Consider the following 25,854-nt stretch of genomic DNA (forward strand, 5'->3'; position numbering starts at 1 on the left):
ACATGATACAGTTAGATGGAGAATCCAGCCCTTTTATCGCTTTTGTCAAACCTCAAGAATCACAAAAGGGGAATCAACACTGCGAACAGTCTGCCCCGTTGCATGAAAATTATCGTTCAGAAAGCCAGATGTTCCTTTTTGAGGAAATTAACGAGTTTGATTGCATTGGGTCTCCTATCCAGTCTGAAATTGTTAACAAAGGAAAAGATGCACTGAAGAAGACATCCACTGGATTTGATTCTGAAGATCAATCAACTGTTCAATCCCCATTCATTCTAGTAAATGATTCTCCCCTGTGCAACAGTTCAGAAAGTTTTGATTTGAGTCCAGAAGATTCTCAAGCTATTGCTCAAATACACACTCAACAAGTAGTTTCCCTAAACAAAGATGATAGGGAAACCCTCCAAATGGTTGCTGGGAGTAACAAATCAACCATGAACAGTGACTTATCACTTGATTTAGAAACGACAGTTGCCCGTGTTCATGATGTATCAGTCACTGAAAGAAATGGCAAACCTCACGTTGAAGCAAGGGAAAATGTCGAGGCTGCAGTCGTGGAAACAATGTCCCTGAGCCCAAGCTCTGGGGGAGAGAGGGACGTACTGAGATGTAGTCATGACAGCCTTCTCCTCAGTAGCATAGATGAACTCAGGTCCAACTCAGATGGAGATTCTTCTTCAGGCCTGGAGATGGAGTCCATTGTGGTCTCAGGGTCAGTAACGGAGAGCAAGGGGGGGCAGAGTGATGGTTTGAGCAGGGCGTGGCAGAGTGGTAGTGCCAAGCCAGTGGGAGATGCAGGGAGGTCTATGGAGACATTCAGTATGCTCTCATGTGCTGCTACACTTCTGAAAGCCCAAGAAATCAGGAAACAGTGCAGGCAAAAACAAACGATAACCGCAAACGGTCCAGGTGCATGTGAGAATCAAGCTTTCTTGTTGCAAACTGTAGCAGCTAGACCCACTCACTCTGATGTGGTGCCCTTGGATAAAGGTTCACATGATGAACACGCCAAAAACCAGCCCTGTTCAAAAGAAGGAATTAGTTTCCTTGAGTGCGCTGCTGAATTGGCTACAGATATATGCAGCTCCACTCAACATGTTACAAGCGCTGAGCATTGTCCAACAATAATAGATAACACCATTGAAGATTTCATTATTCCAGAAATTACCGGTCCAAACTTTTCAAAAACACCCCCCGAAGTTGTCCTAGAGCAGGAATTAACGGCATCATGTTGCAGCCTATTGCAGGCTGCGGAAGAAACTTCAGATTGCCAGTCAAACTACGTGGTACGGAGCATGTCATCCTCTTTGAGACATCCGTCCGATCACTTCCTCAAAACCAGAGAGGAAGTTTACGTCCATTCCCAGATATCCATGGAGGATTCTGACGACGGGATCCAGTCTCCCTTGGCTACTCCGTATTGTCCTCCTCTGCTGGGGGTGGAATTCGGTTGGAAGGAACCTACAGCAGAAAAAGACATGCCCTCAAACCACTCGGAGCAGCCATCCCCTGAGCTCACACACAGCTCGTTTTCCCACAACAGCTCCTACATCAGCACCCCGGTGAGCGAATCTGGTCAGCTAACAGAGAGAGCCTGGGCTGGGTCCCCTTTCGCCGGGGATCTCATGGAGGAGGTTTGTGATGAAGAGGATGGGGGGGATTTCAATTCAGGGCCTCCTGTCCCTTCCTTTCGGACCGAAGGACAGGGGAAGGAGAGAGAAGGGGGAGGTTACCTTCAAATGCCATGCACGGGGCTCACAAAGGACCTTATGGGGGGAGAGTGTACTGCTCAGCTTCTTGCTGTGCAGACAATGGAGTCTACATGGGGGGTGACTTCTCAAAGCAGAGAGGATTCCTCATCCAAAGAGCCGACAACGCTCCATGGTTTCGATGGATCCCAAGATCAGGAAATCGGAGACAGTTCAAGTTACTCACAAAGTCAAAGGTAAGGTGGGAACTTTAATTTCTAATTTATGTTATTCATTTTCTACCATACATGGCATTCATACATTTGAATATACAGTACACACTGAAACATAAAATGCTTTTGCCTCGCTTCAAAAACCACAAAATAAATTAGATTTAATGGATTTGGAATTATTTTTTATCATAAGTGACTTAAACACGTCATTTCAGGATCTAGTGATTTTAGAGCAGGAATTAACAAACCGACAAGCCCCAAGTTGCAAGTAGGCTCTGACCTTCACCCCAGCCTCCCTCACACCTGGAGCTCTCTGCGGTGTGTTTCTCACCCTGAGGAATTGAACCACCAGGCCCTCCCGAGGGACAATCGGGTGTTGGAGGAGTGTGTGATGCAGGAGGGAGAGGGGGAATACGTACACAAATATTTTTGTTTGCACATGCATGTTTGCGTGTGTGTGTGTGTGTGTGTGTGTGTGTGTGTGTGTGTGTGTGTGTGTGTGTGTGTGTGTGTGTGTGTGTGTGTGTGTGTGTGTGTGTGTGTGCGCACACACATGTGCAGCAGGTGTGTGTGACAGAAAAAGGTAACAGTAACAGAGGAGAACAAATAACATTTAAAGTAAACACTACTTCCAAATGTTGGGCTTCTGATTGTCGAAGTGTAAACGTTGCTGAGCGTGTGTGTGCCTGTGTGTGTGTGGGATGGTCTGTTTTGAGCTGAGGCCCTGTGTGCCTTCTGAAATCTGTTCATGCCTCATTAAATATGCATTACCTGCTTCGTTACAGCTGTAAATCCCACCACGGTTAATGAATACAGCTCCCCGTAGTTCTCGCACAAGGCGTTTGTTTTTTTGTGTGTGTGTGTATGTGTGTGCGTGCGTGCATATGCATAACAATGATTTTATGTGTGTAAGTGTGTGTGTGTGTGTGTGTGTGTGTGTGTGTGTGTGTGTGTGTGTGTGTGTGTGTGTGTGTGTGTGTGTGTGTGTGTGTGTGCGTGCGTGCGTGCGTGCGTTTGTGTGTGTGTGTGTGTGTGTGTGTGTGTGTGTGTGTGTGTGTGTGTGTGTGCGTGCGTGCGTGCGTGCGTGCGTGCGTGCGTGCGTGCGTGCGTGCGTGCGTGCGTGCGTGCGTGCGTGCGTGCGTGCGTGCGTGCGTGCGTGCGTGCGTGCGTGCGTGCGTGCGTGCGTGCGTGCGTGCGTGCGTGCGTGTGTGTGTGTGTGTGTGAATCTTAGGTTTAGTCTTGTCTTCAAGAGGCTCCGTTTTGGCTCTGTAGTGAGTTCACCAGACTGAAGACTCATAAGCACAGTTTGTGTTCTCTGGGTAATTGTTAGATTGTATTGTTATATTATATTAAAATCTATTATCCTGCACAATTAATTCTTTCAGACCGTTCGGAATGAATGTTTTAGCTGGATCTATGGACAATTGGAATTAGACACAACTCCAAACCCCTCCAAAGTCTGAACCTCATGATTTGGTCATCTGACACACAGCATTTGTTTGTACGGGAATCGGGATACAGTTCATCTATAGATGGCAGTCAATTCACCACTTGCATGCTTGCTTGCATTGTGTGAGGGGACAAAGTTCATGACCTATATTAACGATTGGGTCTCTGTGTTTTGCTTCCCTTCTATACCCTGCGACCCCCCTCTCCCCCCCCCCCCCCCCCCCCCCCCCCCCCCCCAACCCAACCTGCACCCGCCGACCAAGGCACATGGATGGGACAGCGCAGGCCTTCGCCCTACCGCCGCCCTGCGGGAACATTCTGTACCAGTGGACGAGAGACGCAAGCTCCACTGAGTGTCAAGCCAAACATGGCTACAACTACCACCACACCGACCAGAGAGTTGATAGCCAGGGCGACAGGCATGGCGACCCTGACAGCAGTGTCGACTGGCTGCAGGATACCTCAGACAGTCTGGTGGAGTGGGGAGGTGAACCCAGCGTTTTTATGTAAGCTATTTCTTCTAAATATCACAATTAACCTGTTTCTCCACTGCCCTTCTGCCAAACTGCACCTTCTTCGAAGCTTTTTTTTCCACAGTCGTTTAATCGGCTTGGAGATGTTTTATCGAGTGAACTATTTCTAAGCTCAAGTGGAGCCACACTGCTTAGATTATAGACAGTAGATTATAGTCGAAGGCATCCACTGTTCATTAAGTAAGCAGGTTTGAATAAATTAATCAAAATAGCTTATAATTTGTGAATTTAAATTCCGTTCAATCATCTCAAAATCAATTTAATTGAATTTATTTTCTTTGGTAACGTGAAGTTTAGTTTTGGTATCACTTAAAAAAAAAAAATCACTTATAATTTTCTTGTTAAATATTTAAAGATCTCCTATTATGCTACTTTTCTGTTCTTAATTCCTTATTAATGACTCCTATAGAGCAACCTGACACGAATCACAGCACAAAAAACTAGGTTGATTTTCGGGAAACTCTTCCTCTTATCTGTGCGCTTTCAGCGTTCTCTGTCAACACTCGGCTTCTTTATTCTCCGCCCCCTCGCTGTCACGGTTAGCGGGTGGCAGGCAGGCAAATAGGACCCAATAGCAGACAGTTTAATAAAAGGATAATTTATTAACACAAAAGGCAAGGAACACGGGTGACGCGGGTAACACAGGTAACACAGGGAACACAGGTAACACAGAACAAAACTCACCACGAACTAAAATGATCCGACAAGGAACAAAGGAAATACAAGGGCTTAAATACCAAGCACACACAGGGCACGCAACGAGTAACAGCTGAAACACATTAGGGGAGGGAGCAGTAATCACACAGGAGGGAAACTTGACCGGACATGGGGAGAAACAAGACAGAGATACCAAAGTAAAACAGGAAACACACCAAAACAAGACAAGGAAACAGTACCCCCACCTCAAGGGTCGACTACCAGGCGACCCACGACATGCAAAAAAAAGAAAGTCAAACCCAAATAGGGTGGGTGGGGGGGTGCCAGGAGGAAAGAACAAAAAAAAAATCTCGAGGCCTGCAATCCTGGAGACCTGCAACGGCGAAGACCCACAGCTGGCCGGCACCGGCGAAGATGAAGGCGAGGTAGAGGGCAGGCCGCTTCTGGAAGGTCTGGAAGGCGGAACCCCTCGGGAAGGCAAGGTAGAGTGCGGGCCCCTTCTGGAATGTCTGGAAGGCGGGACCCCTCTGGAAGGCAAGGTAGAGGGCGGGCCGCTTCTGGAAGGTCTGGAAGTTCTGGAAGAGGGCCACCCTCAGGAAGGAGTAGGGTTCAGGAACCGGACAGGGCTCGGGGACCGGAGTCAGCTCAGGGGCTGGAGAGAAATGTTGAACCGGATGGCACTCCACAATCAACACCCCCACTCTGATAGTCCGTAAGGCACCCTCCAACCCGGGCCTTGAAGCGACAGCGCTGCACATACGCCCCAACACAACCTCCAACAAAAAGAGCGTCCGCTTGGACCAATGATGGTCGGATCATTCTGTCACGGTTAGCGGGTGGCAGGCAGGCAGGTAGGACCCATAGCAGACAGTTCAATAAGAGGATAATTTATTATCGCAAAAGGCAAGGACCACGGGTGACACGGGTAACACAGGTAACAACGGGGACACAGGTAACACACAGGACACAACTCACCACAAAGTAAACTGATCCGACAATGAACAAAGGAAAGACACAGGCTTAAATACCAAACACACACAGGGCACGCAACGAGTAACAGCTGAAACACATTAGGGGAGGGAGCAGTAATTACACAGGAGTGAAACTTGACCGGACATGGGGAGAAACAAGGCAGAGATACCAAAGTAAAACAGGAAACACACCAAAACAAGACGAGGAAACTGACAGACCACCACATGCAAAATCCGGATTGTTCTACGTAGATAAATCTCGGAAATTTGAACAAGTGAATGCCGAGCAGCGTCCCTAGTGTTTAGCGCTCTGCACAGCCACCCTAGAAGGTCAGCAGGGAATACGTCTAAATGCATGTAGTCATTATTTGACACTTTAGTATGGTTAAACATGATTATAAATCATTACATCAACGTTTATAGGTCATAAAAGTCGAAAAAGCATAAAAGGTGGAATTTCAGACGTCGTATTTAGTGGCAGAAATATAAACTAGTTACGTATATATATATATATATATATATATATATATGTATGTATTTATCAGTCCCTCCAGAAAAACGCGATTATGCGATTGCATAATTTGACGCATAATCAGCCAAAGTCTGCATATTCATGCGGGGGCCGCATTTTTTCAAATATGCAACACTTTCACCGCATAAATTGCAGATTTCCGCTCAAAATATGCGGGGCTTGCATGATTTCATAATCCCTTCATTTTCGTTGCAAAAAAGTCACATATATCTAAAATGGAAAAATGTTGCGTATACTTCACACAAGAGCAGCCATTTCCCCCTGTTGCCATGGGAACGTTATGAAGTGATGTAATTATGCAACGTGAACGTCATCGAAAAGCTGCACTTTTCGCAAGTTCCCGCATTTTTTCGCAAGTTCCCGCAGTTTTGCAAGTTCCCGCAATTTCATCGCATAAGATTGCATAAATATGCTGCATATTTCAATCCAATTTTTAAGAAAACGTGCCGCATAATCAAGGATTTTTGGCCGCAACAATTGCAGAAAAGCGCTCCATTTTTCTGGAGGGACTGATATATAGTGTTATATATATATTTATATTGTCCTTAAATTTATGTTATTTATATTTCTTAGGTTGTATCTTTTATCTGTTATGTATGTATATATGTTTACATTATATATATATATATAATATTATATATTTTATATTATATTTTATTCTTAATATTTGTGTATGTACATCTTTAATAATCACCCTGGGATTATTAAAGTATTAATCAATCCATCAATCTGATAGAACAAGTGCTAGTTTCTTTGCTGTTTGGTCTTCATACACAGTACTGTAATTTCCGCCTTGAGCTCAAAGGTTCAAAAGGAGTTGAAAAGTAGGCAATAACAACCAGTCCATGGCAGTATGGGCACTAACACTGCTCTGCATTGTCTCTGTAGCCCACACTCACATCCCAAGCAGAAAAGAATTACGTCTCTCTCAGTCATTCTCAATCTCTTTCCATCTTTACACATTTTCATAAATTCACAGTGCCGTGCCACTGAGCAAAATGTGAGTTTGATGCACTCTAGGTTTAGGTTTTAGATTGATCCTCGTTGATTTATAGATGCAAATCTATGGATTGCTCGTGGCGATATTTTTTCTCCTGGTCTCTGTTGCCGTGGTGGTGTTGGCCGTGTTGTTCTGTTTAGTGGCTCAGTTATGCATCGCTGCCCCTCCTAACAGATCCTCTGAACAAGGAGATTATGCTGCATCCATTCAGAACACCGGGCAGGAATGCTACAATCAAGATGATGAGGTGGAAGGCCAAGATGGTAAATATGTTACGGGAAATGTAAGAACATTCCTTTCAAATTCTTCTTGGAGAACCTGTGTGACAAGCCAACATAAACGGCATCACGTTTTGGTAAATCAGCCAAGATGTGGTTTAGCTTTATTCTGAATCATGGAGGAAAAATGGAGGTCCTCTTTTCGAGGTTATTGTATGTAAACTGTTTACTTTCTACCTTGTTTAATAATCATGAGAAATGTACATCTGGGTTTATTCTATGTGCACTTTTCCATGGGCCCTCTAACATGAACCCCTTACTGACAGCCCGTGGGTAAGATTGATATGAGCCTAAATGTATTTGATTTATGATCATATATAAATATATCTATACCATTAAAACCCTCACAATCCGTCATATAAAGAACTGCCCTCAATCCTGGAACTTTCCCCAGGGTCTTATCACAGGGGGAAGCTAGAAGGTCAGCCCATCGACGGGTCACTGGACCACAGCGAGGGGTCTCTCACTACAGACGACGCCGTGGAAAGCGACAGTACTCCCAAGCTCAACACCGGTGACGTGGACAGTAGTCTAAGCCTCTTCCTTTGGTTTGCTCTGCTTCACAACGTGACTCGACCTGACCATCTGATATATATATATATATATATATATAGAGCAAGTAAAGCTGATATAGGCTCTGTGATGCAGACTCTGTGACGTTGGCCTTGCCATATATGATGATACATGTGATCCATCAAACACTCCCTTAATTATCGTGGAAGAATCCTTGAGAAGGAAGGCAGAAAGAGAGACTCATCCCTCCTTCCTGTGCAACGGGTGTCTGAATGGGCACATTTCCAATATATTACTTCATTTTGCAACATATATTTTGTATAACCTTAGCCTCATAGCATAATTGCTAAGTCATATTTTGTTCAAATTGTGATATCTAATGATTTACTGTGCCTGATCGGATATATCCTAAGCCAATCAGAGTGCTTTTTCAATTCCGTAATCACTATCTGCCTAAGTCATCTATTTGACTTTTTGACGCTAAATAAAAAGATGCACCTTCAAATACGACTTAGGCAATTACGCTATGAGACTAACGATTACGCAACACTGTTCCTTTTTTTTAATTTATTTATTTATTTATTTTTTTGGGAGCATTGGAAATAGCGTAGTGTACCCCTCCATGTCCACAGCGGCGGGCGCCCAGGAACCCATCCCGGAATACAGTGCGGCGGAGGAGCGCCGGGACAGCCTGCTGTGGAGGAGCGTGGCGATCGGAGACCAGGAGCATCGCGTGGACATGAAGTGCATCGAGCCATACAGGAGGGTCGTCTCCCATGGAGGTGAACACGCACACGCACAGATGCACGCGCACAGATGCACACACACATGCACACGCAAAGACTCACATGGCATAGCGTTGAAGCCACTTGAGGTTGGAAAAGACACTACGTCACATGCCCTGGGAATTGAACTAGCACACCCGCACCACACACACGCACGCACACAGACACACAGACGTACACACAAAGACGGCCGTGGCAAGTAGGAGGACTTGTTTTAGTGCACAAAGTTGAGTTTTTCCTGTTGACATGCATGTGAATATTGAACACATTGTGTTTTTTGTTTTGCAGGTTACTATGGTGACCAGAACGCCATCATTGTCTTTGCAGCGTGCTTCCTACCAGATAGTAACTGTGAAAACTACAACTATGTCATGGAAAATCTTTTCCTGTAAGAAAATTTTCACTGACAAATACAATAGACTTTGCCAATGCCTGTTTGTCAGAAGACCCCAAAATGTCAAACACCCTATTTTCTTTTAAGATAAATTCTATTTACTTAGCTTCATTGGTAAATCAGTGTCTGTGTATTTGAGTCTATTTGTGTGTATGTGTGTATTGGGTCTGTGTGTGTTTGTGTGTACAGGTATGTCATTGGTACTTTGGAGCTGATGGTGGCGGAGGACTATATGGTTGTTTATCTAAACGGAGCCACACCGCGCCGGAGAATGCCTGGCTTCAGCTGGATGAAGAAGTGCTACCAGATGATAGACAGGAGGTAACGCACAAATATCGGCCTCTTCTGACATCACAAGTGGGCATTTCCACATAGATGTATGACTGATAGATGAGCAACGTTTGCTACAGTCCACTTGGTAGGCTGGTTGACTGAACTATCCAGTGTACATTTAGGTGGATACACCCATTTGTGAGGTCAGAAGAGGCCGAATTTCAAAAAGGCTTGTAATGGCTAATCGCACTCACACCTGGTAGTATAATATGTCACCTTTAATGAGCATTTCTTCTGTTTTTACTTTCCTGCTGTGGACACCCTAACTAACGCAGGGTGTGAGCATCTAACACACAAGCATAATTAAATTATGTTTTCGCTTTTGTTCCCATAGGCTGAAGAAGAACCTGAAGCAGTTCATAATTGTGCATCCTTCCTGGTTCATACGGACTGTACTGGGTCTGACCCGACCCTTCATAAGGTCTCAACTAGTTCCCTATATTATACAAACTGAGTGAGATATTTAGATAGATTGTCTAGTAGGAAGTGCTCTCCAAACCTCCACTAGCTAGAATTTGATACAGATTATTGGAGTATAGATTATTACAGAGTATCTATTCCATAGGAATAGATATTAGTTGGAGTTTGAGTGAGTGATAATGTATCCGCAATTCTGTATCAAGCAATATGGTCTTACAAGCATGAATAGCGGAAATACTTGCTGACAAAATGCTGACCTCCTTGAATAAAGAATCCTTATACAAATAGCCATCATAAAGATTAGCAAACCAAAGGATAGCATCATGATGCATCGTTTATTTCAGACAGACCAATATTTGTTTTTTTTTTATTTCTTCAGCTACAAGTTCAGCAGTAAGATCAAATATGTGCACAGTCTGGCAGAGCTGTGGGCGATGGTTCCCATGGAGTATGTGCAGATTCCTGCGAGTATTGTCAGGTCAGTCCAAGACTCATATTATTTTATTCTCATCACTGCATTGGTCAAGTCATTTGTGAAATCAGCAAGTTGCTGGTATGTTTAAATGTACTGTCAAACTGTTTCATAGACCTACATGGTAGAAATATTTTTCAAAAGGTTAAGGTAAAATAGAAACTTGCAGGTTGGCACCTCCTGAATAAGTAATAATTTGTAAGTTTTGCGGTGAATAGTTTGCTAGCATTTACTCCGCAGGTTAAAAAAACAACTCAATAACTGTAACATTGGGGTTAGGCAGAACCCAAAGTGTACAGACTGACAATGGTGAAAGGGCAGTCAAAAGGTTTATTGAATGCACAGAGGATCTGGATCGGGCAGGCAGAGTAAACGGGGACAGGCAATAAGAGTACGGGGACCGGCAGGCCATCAGGTATACTGGGGGTACCGTCGGGCGGGCGGGTAGTCAGGCAGGCGAGGGGTCGGTATCAGGAGGGCAGATAGGCAGGCGAGGAGCCGGAAACAGGGGAGCAGACAGGCCAGCAGGGACTCGACAAAAGGGTGCTCAGACAGGCGAGGGTTCGGGAACAGGCAGGATCAGTGTCGGAGAAACAGTTCTGGAGTTGCGGGAAAGCTCTGTGAGTAACGAGAGACAATCTGGCAGAGACTGAGTAGAGAGAGAGGATTGATATAGAGCAGGGGTCACCAACCTTTTTGAACCTGAGAGCTACTTCATGGGTACTGAGTCATACGAAGGGCACCAAGTTTGATACACTCTTCTGAAATAACCAATTTGCTCAGTTTGCCTTTAGTTATATATTATTTATATTGATTAATGATACTCATCTATGTGAAGAAACTGATCATGTTAAAGAGTGCTTCTAGAATGAGCTGTGCTATTTTCAGAACAGGCCTGCGGGCCCCTCATATGGTCCTTGCGGGCGCCCTGGTGCCCGCGGGCACCGTGTTGGAGACCCCTGATATAGAGGGAGCACAGGTGAAGGTGGTTGAGCTAATTAGGTGGGATCAGCTTGGCAAGCAGGTGAACGGGAAAATCAGGAGCGGACCATGATAAGTAACAGCCAGTAGCTCAAGATTAACACGACAATACTTTAAAAATGGTTTTACCCGTCATTTGGTTTCTTGCTTCATTCAACAAGGTAAATATACAGCTGAAGTCGCTGTGTGGGGTATCATTTGAGCTAGGGAGCTAGCTCGGCTTCAAGTTGCTCTTAAAGAGCGTTAAGGTCATATGTCAACATGTCATGTCTCAACTGGAAAAAGAGAAAATGCAAGATGGATGAACTTATCCCATTATAACATTAATTATTAATATTGGAGGTATGACATGCTGATAATTTCCAACTCTCCTCCAAGGTACGAAGAGGAGAGGGGTATACACACATTTGCATGCATGAGGTAAATCATTGAACGTGTGTTCCGGTTGCCCTTGTCTGTGCTTTTAGTTTGTGCTCCATATCTGATTTGACTAACAATTTCCCCTAAAGCCTGCCTTTTAATCTTGTCACCCTATTCCCTCAATAAATTACACATTAATGCTTGCTGGCTCGGGAAAATGAATGCAATCAGTTACGTTGTGGCTCTTTTACAGATGACTGTGAATATCGGTAGAATTTTATAACCAGGTGAACACAAAGCAGCTCGATCATTTATTTTATTCAACCAGCAAAAAGCGAATCAGCCTTGTTTGCCTTTAAGTACTTTCAAGATAAAAGCCTGGTTAGGTTAACCTTGTAAGTTGGCATTCCCGTTGGTACTTTTTTGTGATTGGTATTATTGTGTTTTAAAATCATCAAAAAGTATAGACCTATCAGAAATAGAATCTATGACTTGTAACCTATTTTCATTAGACTGCCACTTATCGTGGAATCTATTAATGACTTATCTATTTCACTTCAACTAACTAAAAACATGAGGAATCGGAGAGTCCGGATCAAGTATTGACAGAGACTTTATTGCTACCCGTGAGCAAGCAACGACGAAGCCGAGTGAGGTTTACAAAGACACTCCAGAATGATTAGGGTACCTTGTACCTTGTTGTTTTATTGGGTCATACTGTATCTTTGAACGTATATTAACCTCTATGCAGATAGATGATGTACCTGTGTGAATGTCAGCATATTCTCATGTTTTCTAGGTCATAAATGACCTAGGTCATAAATGCCTTTTGAACATATATTATCTCTATGCACACAGATAGATGGTGTACAGGTGTGCATATCAGCATATTCTTCAGAAAGTACATCAGATAAGAATAGAGTGAACCGACTCACTGGCGCCACATAACACCTAGCATATAGGGGAAAAGTGATCAGCTATCTTCCACCATTAAAGTATCTATATGATATGTAGTCCTAATAATAATCATAGTTTAACATAAAATGTAAGGTTAATTCCTACCATACCACATCAATTTGTTACTGGAAAATGGCATCAGAATGAAGGCCCATGCAATTCCCCTTTTTATAGGCAATCTTTTCAGTGCATCACCATTTTCCACATCGAGAACCAATGCATTACCCCGTGTCTCAGCTGCTGTAACACTCGCATCCCTACTTCCACGCATTGCCAACCTCCCCACCTATCAGATATATAATCTATAACTTGTAACCTATTATCAGTAGACTGCTTCATTTTATAGATAAATTGGTTGATGGAAAATGGCATATGAATGAAGGCCTAACTCCCCCACGCCGTTTTCTCCATGCATCGAATTTGGAAGGCATAAAAGAAAAGGCAATTGTGGCTGATATGCACTCTGTTCTGCTGGTTGAGTAAGAAAACGTTCCAGTTGCTTTTTTGTTCAATTGGATTTAAAAATAAAACTGATTGAAACGAAGGCACACTGACTGAGCTATACTCTACCCTTTATACTAAATATTATACTTTACTCTCTATCATAATACTATACTCTATTTTCATACTAATTATATTTTACTTTCTATGCTAAATACTATACTCATTCTAAATGCCATGGCATACTTAACTCTACTCTTGTCTATTTTGTCTCTACTAACGCTCCTCTGGTATTGTCGAGATGCTGAGCCAGATTGCTGCATGTGTTGTGCATTTTGCTCCCTTGACATATGGATCTCCCACTTACTGACTCTTTTAACCCTGTACATCCCCCCCCCCCCCACACACACACACACAATACCTGTGAACCAGACTGGATAAAGAACTACAGCGATCAGCAGACAAGTAAGCAGTATGGATGCATGCTTTCGTGTAAATACTTCCTCCCATATACTACAAATTCCATTTGACGCCCACTGTATCTCCGTCTCTCTCTCTTCTAGAGACAAGAAGAAGGGTAACTCTGCGGTGTGACGGGAGTCACCTGTGGATTCATCTTGATGCAAGGCCAATGCTACTCTATTGAGTATGTTGCATGCCACGCCCTTTACAGTTCATGGCTATGGAGTGCATATGGTTGAACGTCTCCGCTGTATAGCAGGTTAATGAATGTGCAGAGAATGTGATGCATAATCATACTCCAAACACTGTGCTGTTGCTATGGAAGGAATTCTGGCATCATTCAGAACGGAGAGAAAATGAAAAAGAATGTGGTTTCACACTGTATTTGCAAAAACATTTGTGCGATGAATGTGCCTAAATGTTATTTTAGTATCTTCCCCTGGATTTCGTTTGGCATTTGTTATTTTACCTATGTGGTGTCAAGATCAATAACCAACTATCCAGAGATGTATTTTTTAATTAAATGGAATAGACTAGGGCTACCTATACCATGTCAAAATAGAGCTGTTCATTGAGCCCTGCCCATTGTATTCATTATTGTGGGCTGTGCTGTCTTGATTATGTTGTCTATTCATTTAGTTCAGGTTTTATGGCCATTTCCCTGTTTGATATGATCAGGACAGCTATATATTTGGACTCCACTGTCATGCATGAATTGCTGTCAAGGTGTCGTCGGCTCCTGGTTGGGAAACATCTGTCTATTTGCTTTCTTTGGTTTATTCTGTTCCTTCGTCCCAGTAATAAAGAACCACATAAAGCTTTCAAGAAAACAAACCGAAGTATGTTGTCTTTCTTGCCCTGCCTGCAAATAAATGACTCAATGCCCCAGTTAACTCCAGTTATATTCCATTATACAAGACGTTCAAAGGGGGGTGTCCTTAGGAGCTACGTCTATGGTCTTACCTGTCAGCACCTTTTGCGATGAGACACTCCCACTTTGTGAATTTGTGTGATTCCACTTTCTCCGCGCTCCTTGTACAATCTATTTCTTCAGGGCAGTCTGTCCCTTTTAGTTCTCCTCAGTCCACATTTTGGGATGAGGACTGAGGAATAGGTAGCCAATCTGGTGGGCATCACAATTAGAAAATGCCCTTTTTTATTTCCATATAAAATTACACAAATGTTTATATCAGTACAATACATAGAATGATGGGTCTGTAGATGCTTGTTAATCCACAAGTACCCATGATCTCCAATCCAATGATCAAACAAGGCAAGATTTGAAAGTGCAAAATATATCTACCAACCAATAAAAACATATTTTCTCTTTTTAAGAGCTACCCAATAATCTTAAGGCAATCCACATACATTACTTTTGCATCTTAATGCTACAATGAAAGGATCCCAATAAATAACCAGCAAAAAATAAAGCGATATATGTGACTCGTCTGTGGACTCTGCCATAAGCGTATTATCAAACGTATTTTCCTACCATACATCATGCACCTCACTACTACTACTACTACTACTACTACATCTATAACTTTACCACTGATCTACGTCTGTCAGTGCCTTGTGCCTCAGGTACCACTCCAGACAGTGAATGGCTATCGGGTCAGCTGCTAGGTCAAACTTATTTGCGAAAAAGTGATGCTGTTCCAGAAGCCACTGCAGGTCCCCGATGCCGTACACGCACACGGACCGAACGTGGTGTCCGCTACACATAGGGTAGACCGGCCCCTCATGCCACTGCCACTTGACCATTCGTGCTCTGGCATTCATGTCGGTCAAGTCGTACTTGGCATCGGGCGGTGAGGAACCGGGAACACCGGGCATGCGTTGGATGGTGGCCCAGAGGAACTCGTCGGGGCTGTACGAGTCCTTGGCCCACTCGATCAGCTGCTGCACTCGCTGGTCCTGCAGCACACTCTGGACATAGCCGCGGCTAGCCAGTATGTAAGCGTTACCCGACATCACGGGAAGGTCGAAGGGTGTTGGCGCTTTTTTTTCTCCTGTGGCCTGTAGTGAAAGAAATGTTTTCACTTAGGGCCATTATAAAATCACACACACACACACACACACACACACACGCACACGCACACGAACACACACACACACACACACACCGTAAAAGACCAGTCTGAAAGGCTATTACAAATATAATCGAATTAAACTAATCATATTACAAGTATACTTTGACTTTTTGGGCTTAATTTAAAGTATATTTAACATATACTTTTAAAAAGTGTATTTTCTTCATTTTAAGCTGTATTTCAGTAAAAAGTACTCTATGTACTCTATCACCCTATGTCAGCTTCAGAACAACTCTGTAACATTACTACAGGTTCTTTAGGGCTGGATATTGGTACTAAGGTATCGACCAAAACAACCCAGTATCGAGTAGCATCGAACTCCGTTCAAACATACTTCCATTCTATACTTTTTAAACTTTTGAAAGTTATTATTTTTAAATAACTTTCTATTTTTTAATGCTTTTGCTCGCACCCAATCACCAACAGCGTTCTTTGATTTAAAGGAGACATATTATGGTGTTTTCCCAACAAGTAAACATAGTATTTGAGTTCCAGAAAACATGTTTTTGAAGCTGTTTGCTGGAAATAGCTTTTAGGGAAAAGAATATCGTCTACCGCTATTCCCCTCTGTTTCAGTCCCTTCAGAATGCGCTGTTTCTGGTGTCTGTAGCAGACTGAACCACAGCATGGAGGAGAAGGGATTGTTGCCGTTTGTTGACTCCTGGAGCTCTATATCTATATAACATGGGCGAGGCTAGCACCTTTTTAGGGGTGCTGAAGCACCCCTTAAAGGGGGCTCAGCACCCCTAAAACTTGGACTAAGAAATGTTGTTATTCTAAAAAATGTGTTAGTCTTTGACAATGTCCAAAACATACTCCGTAGTTTGTTGTTTAAAATGTATATGTTAAGGACGAAAATGCCAACAGCCCGGCTTAGTAAATGGTATTGTAGCTACCCTGGGACATTTAAAGAGTTTGTGTATTATGTGTTGCTTTGTATTTAGTGGGTGGGGGCTTGTGTTGAAGGGACCGGGTTGGGGATCGGGCGTTGCCCGGGTAACCGGTTGTTGTTGGTGTGGATTTTTGCCGTTGGTTACGGGTTTTCAGTAACCAGGTTTGTGACATTAAAGTTCCTACAGGTACTTGTATGACTGGACATTGTTATGTCACTGGCGAGGTCGCTACAGTATCATCCTCTTTTCACAGGCTCCTTCTCCTCTGTACCTGCACCGCTCCGCAACCCAACCATCGTCCAGCACGACTCACGCAGAGTGAGATCCGTTTAGTTGTGATGTTGCGAATCAACTAAGTAACTTGCTCCAAAGCTGTGTCTCACACTTCTTTCCTTTTACCTAGAATTGTTTTGATTCCGATACCATATCGGTGAGTGCTGGAGTCCAGGCACCGGTTACCAGTTAGCTCCGTTAGCCCGGTTAGCTCCATTAGCACCGCTACGGTCGAACTGGAGCGATACGTTTATTCAGCACAAACAGCAGAGCCACAAGTACCTGTGTAGTGCGTACGTGTGTCTCTGTTGTTAAAGTTTATCGTTACTTTGAGACTCATTTTAACAATCGGGAGTCACGTCAACATGACGTCACGCGCGTCTTTTCTGATCCGTCGTCATGGAAACATGAAGCCCTGCCAGTGGTGCGGCGTTTGGACCAGAGTGAAAACAAACGTGTGTACGAGCTGAAAAACAAAACGAGATATAGCCCCAGTATGTGTGAAAACACTCACTGTGGCATTTTAAATTAATTGTTATTTTTTTCCTAGATTTCTGTTATTTTTCAGTTGTGTCTGACTATAGACAATAAAAGGAAGTTAAATGTTTTTATTTTGCTGTATTCATTCATGTTTTACAGAGGATTTAACCTGAACCAGGCTTTGCAACAATAATAATCACATCACATTTATGCAGCCGTAGTACCATACACACACACACACACACACACACACACACACACACACAGCAGGTCTATATATATAGGCCATTTATTACACACAGGTATGAGGTATGTGAAAGATAACTCCTCGCCCTACACTCTGTGTGTGTGTGCGTGTGCGTCTGTGCATGTGTGTGTGTGCATGTGTGTGTGCGTGTGTGTGTGTGTGGCCTGCCAGTGAGCAATTGACATACGACGGTTCTTTAAAAGAAAAAAGACTGATTCAGGTGAGAGACTAGGGACAGTCCATGATGACCTCTATCTTCTTTTTTTTTCAGAACAAAAGCTATGGAGAATCATCCTCAGGACAGAGGCGGAAGACAAAGAGAATGGATGAATATCTTGTTGAGTCAACTTGTGGGGCAGGCAGTGATCTGACCGAATGATCTGTGAACTTGAGAGGCATTTTTCTAGTGTGAATGAGGAGGTACTCAATGGAACTCAGGCATGCAGTCCAACCCCAGGCCACTTCTTGTCTGAGCCTCATCTGACAGCACTGGCTCTGCATTACCATATTGAACTTAAGTCAGAGGAAGTGATAGTTGCAAAAAACTTTCTGAAGCGCAAGAGTGAGGCTGGTACAGTTCAGGACCTGCTAGCAGTGTACAAACTCCTAGATTCTGAAATGTTCCCTTCACTGAAAGCTGTTATGCAGGTTGCCTTGACAATACCATTTAGCAGCTGTACATGTGAGCGGTCTTTTAGTGCCCTGCATCGGCTCCCTACATGGCTCAGGAGGACCACAGGCCAAAGCAGACTCCAGCACCTAGCTGTGATGTCCATTGAAAAGGAGGAGTTGTTCGAAAGAATTGAACACCAAAAGGTCATTGACAGGATTGCCACCCTCAAAGTGCGGTGACATAGAATAAATACCTGAATACTTGGAAGAGCCAAATGGGGATTCAGGGGAAGTACTATCAAAGATTTCCCTCCCTTTCTTTTTTTATATCTATCTTTAATTTCTAAGTATTTAAGACCTTTGGACTTTTTTTTTTTTTTTTTTTGCTCTTGATGTGAAACTTATTTTATTATTAATTATTGATGACTTATATTGGTTTATAAAAGTTCAGACAGGTGTGCAACCAAGTAGGTATATTAGAGATTGCCATTTGTAAATAATTTACAGAAGATGACTTGCATTTTGTTGTCCAAGTACCTGTTACTCAGTTCAATGACAATAAAGTTTAATCTAATCAAATCGACGATTAATCAAGTTAACGGTCAGGAAAACCAGCTGAGTGAAGAAGGTTTGGTGTTTGTTACAGGGGGCTGTCTGTGTGAACTGTCACAATAATGCCGCTTTTCCACCGCACATGTAGCTCGACTCGACACGACACGACTCGACACAACTCGACACGGTAGCAGCACGGGTGCTTTTCCACCGCAAATAGTACCTCCTGTACGTGGGCGGGGTCGGCTGCGCGAAAGGGCCGTGACGTATTTTTGTACGCGACGCAAACAAGACCTACGCAACCCACGCATGGACAGAACCCACATAACAACAATGGAGGACATCGATGCGATGGTATTCGTGTTCGTATTATTAGCTGGCATGTTGAAGAAGTTGAAGAAGTGGAATATGTTGGCTGCGGCGCTGCTATGGCTTTTACCAGCATGGTTGCCATGTCGCTCTCGTGACTTCGTCACACTCTCTGGCCAATCAGTGGCCGGCCGTCTGCCGACGTCACCTTTTAGCATCGGCTCAGCCGCTTGGAACCTAGAGCGAGGCGGTACTAGAAAAAGCAGCCACTTCAGGTACCAGATCGCGGTGGAAACGCAAAAAATGCGAGCTGAGTCGAGTCGAGTCGAGTCGTGTCGTGCTGGTACCATGCAGTGGAAAAGCGGCATAAAGCTGGTTTGCTGGAAAGGGCTCCAAAAAATAAGTTATTTTTCAATAGACATAAAAAAAAAAATTGTGTGGAAAAAAAGGGTGGGTGGTGCGGCAGTGGGGCTCATTGGGTGCTCAGCACCCCTAAAGCTCTGACCCTAGTATCGCCCCTGCTATATAATATGATATAACATAATAATAATATTATATACAGGTAATTATATAATCTTATCTAATATCACGGCCAAAAGCTATTTGCGCCTCGGATGATATTATGAATAATAAAGACTGTGTCTGACGTCTCTGGTACTTCCACAAGTAAAGACTCGTCGTGTGGGGGATATCTCGGCCATGGTTGAGAAGAATTGGGGGAAAGGAACTTTGGCATTGACTCTCTGAAGTCCATGAACCGTGACATGGAGAAGAAAAGGATCGTACTCCGGGAGCTGAGCTGCCGGACTGCCTCCGAGCTCCCCTCGCCGGAGCTGCCGGCCGCCGTCGAAGCCGTCCGGCCGCAGTCCGGCAGCTCCGGCGGTGTACTCCGGGAGCTGAACTGGCAGCTCCAGCGGACTAGCAGCTCTGGCAGACGAGCAGCTCCGGCTGGGGTAGCTCGGCGGCAGTCCGGCAGCTCAGCTCCGGGAGTACAATCCCTTTCTACTCCATGTCTCCTCCTCCCGACCTCCCTTTGTCGGCAGCTCCGGCGGGGTGAGCTCGGCGCCAGAGAAAGGGATTTTACTCCCGGAGCTTAGCTGCAGGGTGCCGAGGTCCCCCCGCCGGAGCTGCACGTCCGCTGGTCCACAAAATCTTGGCGATGCTCTGATTGGGGAGGAGTTGGGAAGTGGGAGGTAACATTCAAATTTGCCCCCTTCCTACGTAGGAAAGGGCGCCAAAACTGACTCGCTCGTTTGGTAGCTGGAGGCGGGCTGCTTCCAGAAATGCGTATCTCATTCAAAAAATCATTTACAGACTTATTTCAAAGTTTGTATGCGTGTGGGAGCACCATCTACCCACAATAACACCCCAAATCCCAGGAAAAGTGCTGTTTTCATAATATGTCCCCTTTAAAGCGCCGTGATTGGCCCATTACTGCAGAAGCTGCAACCCATACAGTCTGTGGATAGTTAGTTAGGTGTCAAACGGACTTGGGCTAGGTACCGATGGCCTAGTGTGAGTGCGCAATGAGCGCGGCGTGACTGACGGAGCTGGCCGTTCAGCCTGCCGGGACGTGACGCCACTAAGACGGTCAAAAGTATGACTAGACTACATGCCTGTGGCTTCTGATAAAAATAAATTTGGAAGGATTATAATGCTTTTATAATCCCATATAAAAAGAGTTACATGAATCTAGTACCTCATTAAGCATGGAGGAACCCAAAGGGCGGGACGCTGCACCGTGTTCACGGCCAAGATGGGCCAGCGTCTCCTCAAGAGAGCGCGCCACAACCGGCGATTCCTTCAGGTAAGATACAACTGACCATTAGCTTTTCCAACGACAGTTGTTGGTGGAAGTTGTTACTTACCGGCAGCTTTAGCTTCAGTAGCAGCTGAAAGTACAATGCAATGCATTCAATGCATTTCTGAAAGTGCCCCGCCTACAGTTACCAAACGAGCGAGCCAGTTTCGGCGCCCCCTCCTACGTAGGAAGGGGGCAAATTTGAATATTACCTCCCACTTCCCCTCCAATCAGAGCATAGCTACGATTTTGTGGACCAGCGGACGAGCGCTGGGCAGAGATGTTCGTGCATTTCAGAAGCAGGGATATTCCATACAAAAAAAGATGTCTAATTTGTCAGTTTGCCATGTGACTGCCTGGCAGAGAGTCCGCCGGAGCTGCCGGACTGCCGCGGAAGCTCTGGCGGCAGTCCGGCAGCTCCGGTGGGGGCAGCTCGGCGGCAGCCCGGAGGAGGATGCATGGAGGAGAAAGAGAGCAGCTGGCAACTCAGCAGTCTGGCAGCTCCGGCGGGTGTACTCCGGGAGCTGCACTGTCCGGCAGCTCAGCTCCGGGAGTACAATCCCTTTCTCCTCCATGTCTCCTCTTCCGGACTGCTGCCGAAGGCTGTCCGGCAGCTCAGGTGGTTGGTGCTCGGCGGCAGTCCGGTGTGGGTACCGGATTGACTTGGCTGGATTGACTCCTGCGCTTACAGATGACGTATCGACACTTGACGTATCGACGCAAGCCAACGGACAGAACCCGGAACGGTTGTATGTTTATAAACGGGGCTCAATCATGGACATAAAAAGAAGGCTCAATCCGTTTTGGTTTTGATTTCATTGAACGCAGCCCGTTCTTTCGCACAAACCACCATTGGAAACACGTCTAAAAGCACTGATGAATGCATATGTAACCCAGTTCCTGTTAGGGACTCTTATTCTGAAGGAGGAGAACGGAAGTGTCTGCGTGTGGGTAGCTGTTTTGACTCTGTGTTGGGAGCGCTGGAAATAAAGTGGAGTTAACCGATTCTTCTTTTATATATAACCCAAGTACAGGCAGGCAACAATAATTTGTACATTCGATTATTATTCATAGATTAGAAAACAAAAGGAGATCGTTAATACTTGGGAATAGAGTGGCGAAGTCACGCCCCTTCCGGTAGAGCTCATGGGACCTATGAGATCGAAAAATATGAATGGGTGTCAATGGAGAGAAAATAATTATTTTCTGGTCCCAGTCTTTATATGCCCTGGATTACACATATGTTGTTTGTGGATTTAAAGGATAATTGTTCATGCAAAGAGTTCGACCGTTTATTGTGCAATTGTTCAGATAAAGGCTGTAGAGAAAACACAACGAGAAAGACTACACGGCTCGTATGTGACGTCACGCTCCCTGCGACTGGCGTGGAGAAGACCGACAATCTTCCCATCGGCCTAACTGAAACTCTGCACGTGCCCCGACTTATAGTGGTTTTCACCTCTTTCGATGCTTTTATCCTCCCCATAGAAAAAGCGGTGAAGTGGGGCAGAGAGATCGCCATCTCTGTGCCGACTTCCAAGTGCGGGTGTGGTGACGTATATCATATGCGTCGAGAGCAGCGAAGAGCTGTTCACAAAGCGGCCTCACATAAAACCTAAAATTATCAAACTTCTTCACGAAAATTTTTAGTTTTCTTTGCATGAAAAATTATAATTTAAATCCACAAACAACATATGTGTAATCCAGGGCATATAAAGACTGGGACCAGAAAATAATTATTTTCTCTCCATTGACACCCATTCATATTTTTCGATCTCATAGGTCCCATGAGCTCTACCGGAAGGGGCGTGACTTCGCCATGAAACGCGCATGCGCATTTAAAAGACAGCGTTTTAGGAAGTGCGTCATTATTGCGCATCTAGGACCCCAAGTCGATCTGTCGATCTACCGTTCAATCTTGACAGTAGATCAGTGGAGATGAATAAATTTATAGATACCTAGGGGAAAAAATATTATACTTCCACGATACTTTTGAAAGGATGTACTAAGTACACTTTTAGTATGTCACCGTACTTTTGTCGCAATCAAGTATACTTAAGTGTACTCAATTAGTCCATAAGTGAGTAACTTTAAGTGGAAATAGTATGCTAAATTGGCACAACTTTTGACAAACTTTAAGTGTAAGTTATGATTTCTAGCATTCGAAACACACTTGCAGTACAATTGCATTATATCACCAGTGTGTTTGAAATCAACTTTAAAAGGTAATACAGTTCAATTTATAGTATAATAGAAGTGTATTTTGAACACACTTTTTTTTTTCTTTGTTTTTACGTTGATACTTTCATAAACTGCTGTGAATAGGCATGTCTGCTTCTGCACTGGGGGAGCTCTTCTCTGGCACTGACCTAGCCCTTGACTGATCAGAGAAGGCTCGGACGAAGCTTGAGGACTACAGAGGTCCACCTGCAGGGCGGCCCTTCACCAATCGTTCTGGGTGGTGGTACGAGAGGAGAGGGACCTTCCCTATCTTGTTTGACCTGGCCAGTATTTATAAATCTGCCAAGGCATCCTCCACACCAGCGGATAGAATATGTTCAACTCCAGGAAAGAGCATGCCTTGCCCCAAAAAAGGCAAAACACATACTCAATGCTATACCTAGACAGCATTGAGTATGGGTTTTATGAATGACAATGGATAGATACAGCTATACACACTATGAGGGGTAAGAGTAAAACAAAGATTCATGTAGGGGAGTGGAGGTACAGGTATTTACATTTAGGGTGCTGGATTTCAGGCTAGTATAAGGAAACATCAATATACTACTGCTCAGCTTCAAAGCAAGGATCAACAAGTCAGAAATGGTTAACTAATAACAATAACCTTAAGTTGTCCGTCCACGATGTGGTGAGCAGCCTCTACCCTCCAACGCTTCCCGCCCGGCATTTTCTCCGTCTCCATGCTGTTGGCACCCTTCAGCATTTTCAGGCTCCTCACCATCTCCAGGTTGGTTTTCAAGGGGAAGTCCTGACCACACAGATTTATGAAATACTTCCATTTGGTGCTGACATTGAAGAGGTCAGCCATGCAGTTGATATCCGCTTGCACTCTTGGCCAGCCGGCATAGACCACGTCCACGGGTCGGCTGACCATGAAGACGTTAGGGAAGCAGAAAGTGATGCTCATGACAGCTTCCAGGAACGCCAAGCTAGCCTTCTTGTCCACATGGACACAGTAAAGGTTTTGAGGTGCGTATATTGCTCGCAGCAGGTGTTCAAAGTTCTGGATCTGTACAAATAGCCAGCAAAATGAAAAAAAATTATTGTATTCATAGATTTAGGCTTGAAGTATATCATGAGTATGCCATCATATGTTACCTTATGGTGGACAACAATAGAATAAGCCAAGGGGAAATCCTCCTCTTCCTTGCTTAGAGGAAACATTGTGTACTTCTTCCTTGTCTGGAAGTCTCTGTAAATCAAAAATAAATATGAGCCACAAAACACTTCTTGTCTATACAGTTCCTTAAAAGTGTGTAATATTCAGGGATACTTGCCCACCTGCAATTCACGGTGGCATTAATGTAATTATCCTCTTTTCTAAGGAACTTCTTTCGGAAATCCTTGGAGATGCTCAGTAACTTGGCGTTCTCCATGCAATCGATATCGCCCTGCAAGAGGGACGAGCAGTTGCATGCATCCTCTACATTCCCTTCATACTCTTTGTAAGCCAGCCATCTGTTGCTCCAGCTTAAGGTGGGGACCCATTCAATCTCTGTAGGACTGATCACAAAGACCACAGTCCACAGCAGTGCCACTATAGCAATGACTCTAAGAATGACGTTGGTGAAGCGGCGCCCATGCCCTAGCCTCGTAAACAATGCCATTTCCACAAGGAGAGTTCACGTATTATCCAGGATGTTTGTAGAAATGTCCAGCCAATGAAGACCAAGGAATCTAGTAACGATATCCCTTTCCTCTTTCTATCTGTTGAACATAAAATAAGCACATGATCATGTTATTGTGGAGTGTGTTGTGGTTGAAGGCTGCATTCACTTATCAATGCGTACATGATACACCAGCCATCAACAACAAAAACATGGATCAGATGGTGCTCCATCTCTTTTCCAATTTTGGTTTTGCTAGCAAAGCAGCCTGTCTAAAGGCCACAATGTGCCTAGGTGACGTTCACTGTGCTCCTCAGTACAAGGACAAAAAAAATTAGGTTAAATGGAACATGATTCCAATATATTCTAAATCAACACACAATTTCCTCCAGGTAATTAAAAGATAAAGCTCAAATAATATGTTTTGTTACCATGGTCGAAATGGTTAAATTTAAATGAATGAAAAGCACAATAAAACTACACAATTTCCCTTTTAGAAAGGGTCATCAGTTCAGGGGGAAACAAAACATGTCTCGATAACTCACTCAGTGTGCTTACATGACACCCGAATTTTTGGGTTAGTCGACATAAAGACAGACAAAGTACAACATGTGTTAGATTAGTACTATGAGAAACAGACCACTATTTCGGGTGCAATAAAATATGTCGCCTCACTTTCAGGGACCCATACATTTTTATAAATTGCATTGACATACATTTTTATAAAACTTGTGATGCAAAAAAATCAACAAGTACAACATGCACTTGCCTAATACTATGAGAAACAGACCACTATTTCAGGAGCACTAAAATATGTGCCTCAGATTCAGGGACCCATACATTTTTATAAAACTTGTGATGCAATCAAATCAACATGCACAACATGTACTATACTACTGGTATGAGACTCATAGTATTAGTCTAGAACATGTTGTACTTGTTGATTAGCTCAAGTTGTTATGGCAATGAAAAGACCCTCAGCTGATGAAATGATGTGTAACAGCAGAAACTATGTCAGGTGCAATCGTGCACATTTTTGTTTTTTGCAAACAGGAGACGCAACCTTCCTGCTGGAAGGTTGCCTCTCCTGTTTGACAAAACCAACAATGCAGCACGAGTTCTGGCAATCAAATCAACAAGTACAACATTTACTATACTATTGGTACGAGATTCATATGCACATGCTATAGGCCTACTTGTTGAATAGCTCAAGTTGCTATGGCAATGAAAACGCCCTCAGCTGATGAAATAATGCCAGTGTAACAGCAGAAATTATGTTAGGTGCAA

General features: G+C 44.0%; 2 protein-coding genes across 2 annotated transcripts in view; one reads left to right on the forward strand and one right to left on the reverse strand.

Annotated features, from left to right (window-relative positions):
• The first annotated feature begins 528 nt into the window (after positions 1-528).
• On the forward strand, positions 529-14,340 carry LOC130384945 (uncharacterized). The gene is made up of 12 exons (XM_056593351.1): positions 529-1,945; positions 3,634-3,876; positions 7,238-7,326; positions 7,736-7,855; positions 8,487-8,636; positions 8,928-9,027; positions 9,223-9,354; positions 9,701-9,787; positions 10,166-10,264; positions 11,618-11,659; positions 13,430-13,462; positions 13,561-14,340. The coding sequence occupies exons 1-12, from the start codon at positions 564-566 to the stop codon at positions 13,589-13,591; spliced, it is 2,508 nt and encodes an 835-aa protein (XP_056449326.1). The 5' UTR covers positions 529-563; the 3' UTR covers positions 13,592-14,340.
• A 222-nt stretch (positions 14,341-14,562) lies between these two features.
• Positions 14,563-25,854, reverse strand: part of LOC130384189 (beta-1,3-galactosyl-O-glycosyl-glycoprotein beta-1,6-N-acetylglucosaminyltransferase-like) — a 35,085-nt gene continuing 23,793 nt past the window's right edge. The window contains exons 2-5 of the mRNA XM_056592290.1: positions 24,242-24,667; positions 24,059-24,152; positions 23,565-23,969; positions 14,563-15,478 (exon numbers count right to left, since the gene is read on the reverse strand). Coding sequence (XP_056448265.1) covers positions 15,005-15,478; positions 23,565-23,969; positions 24,059-24,152; positions 24,242-24,567 — 1,299 coding nt within the window. The 5' untranslated portion in view covers positions 24,568-24,667 and the 3' untranslated portion in view covers positions 14,563-15,004. The remainder of the gene's footprint in view (positions 15,479-23,564; positions 23,970-24,058; positions 24,153-24,241; positions 24,668-25,854) is intronic.

Source organism: Gadus chalcogrammus, chromosome 6 (genome assembly GCF_026213295.1).
Source record: "Gadus chalcogrammus isolate NIFS_2021 chromosome 6, NIFS_Gcha_1.0, whole genome shotgun sequence".
NCBI lineage: Eukaryota > Metazoa > Chordata > Actinopteri > Gadiformes > Gadidae > Gadus > Gadus chalcogrammus.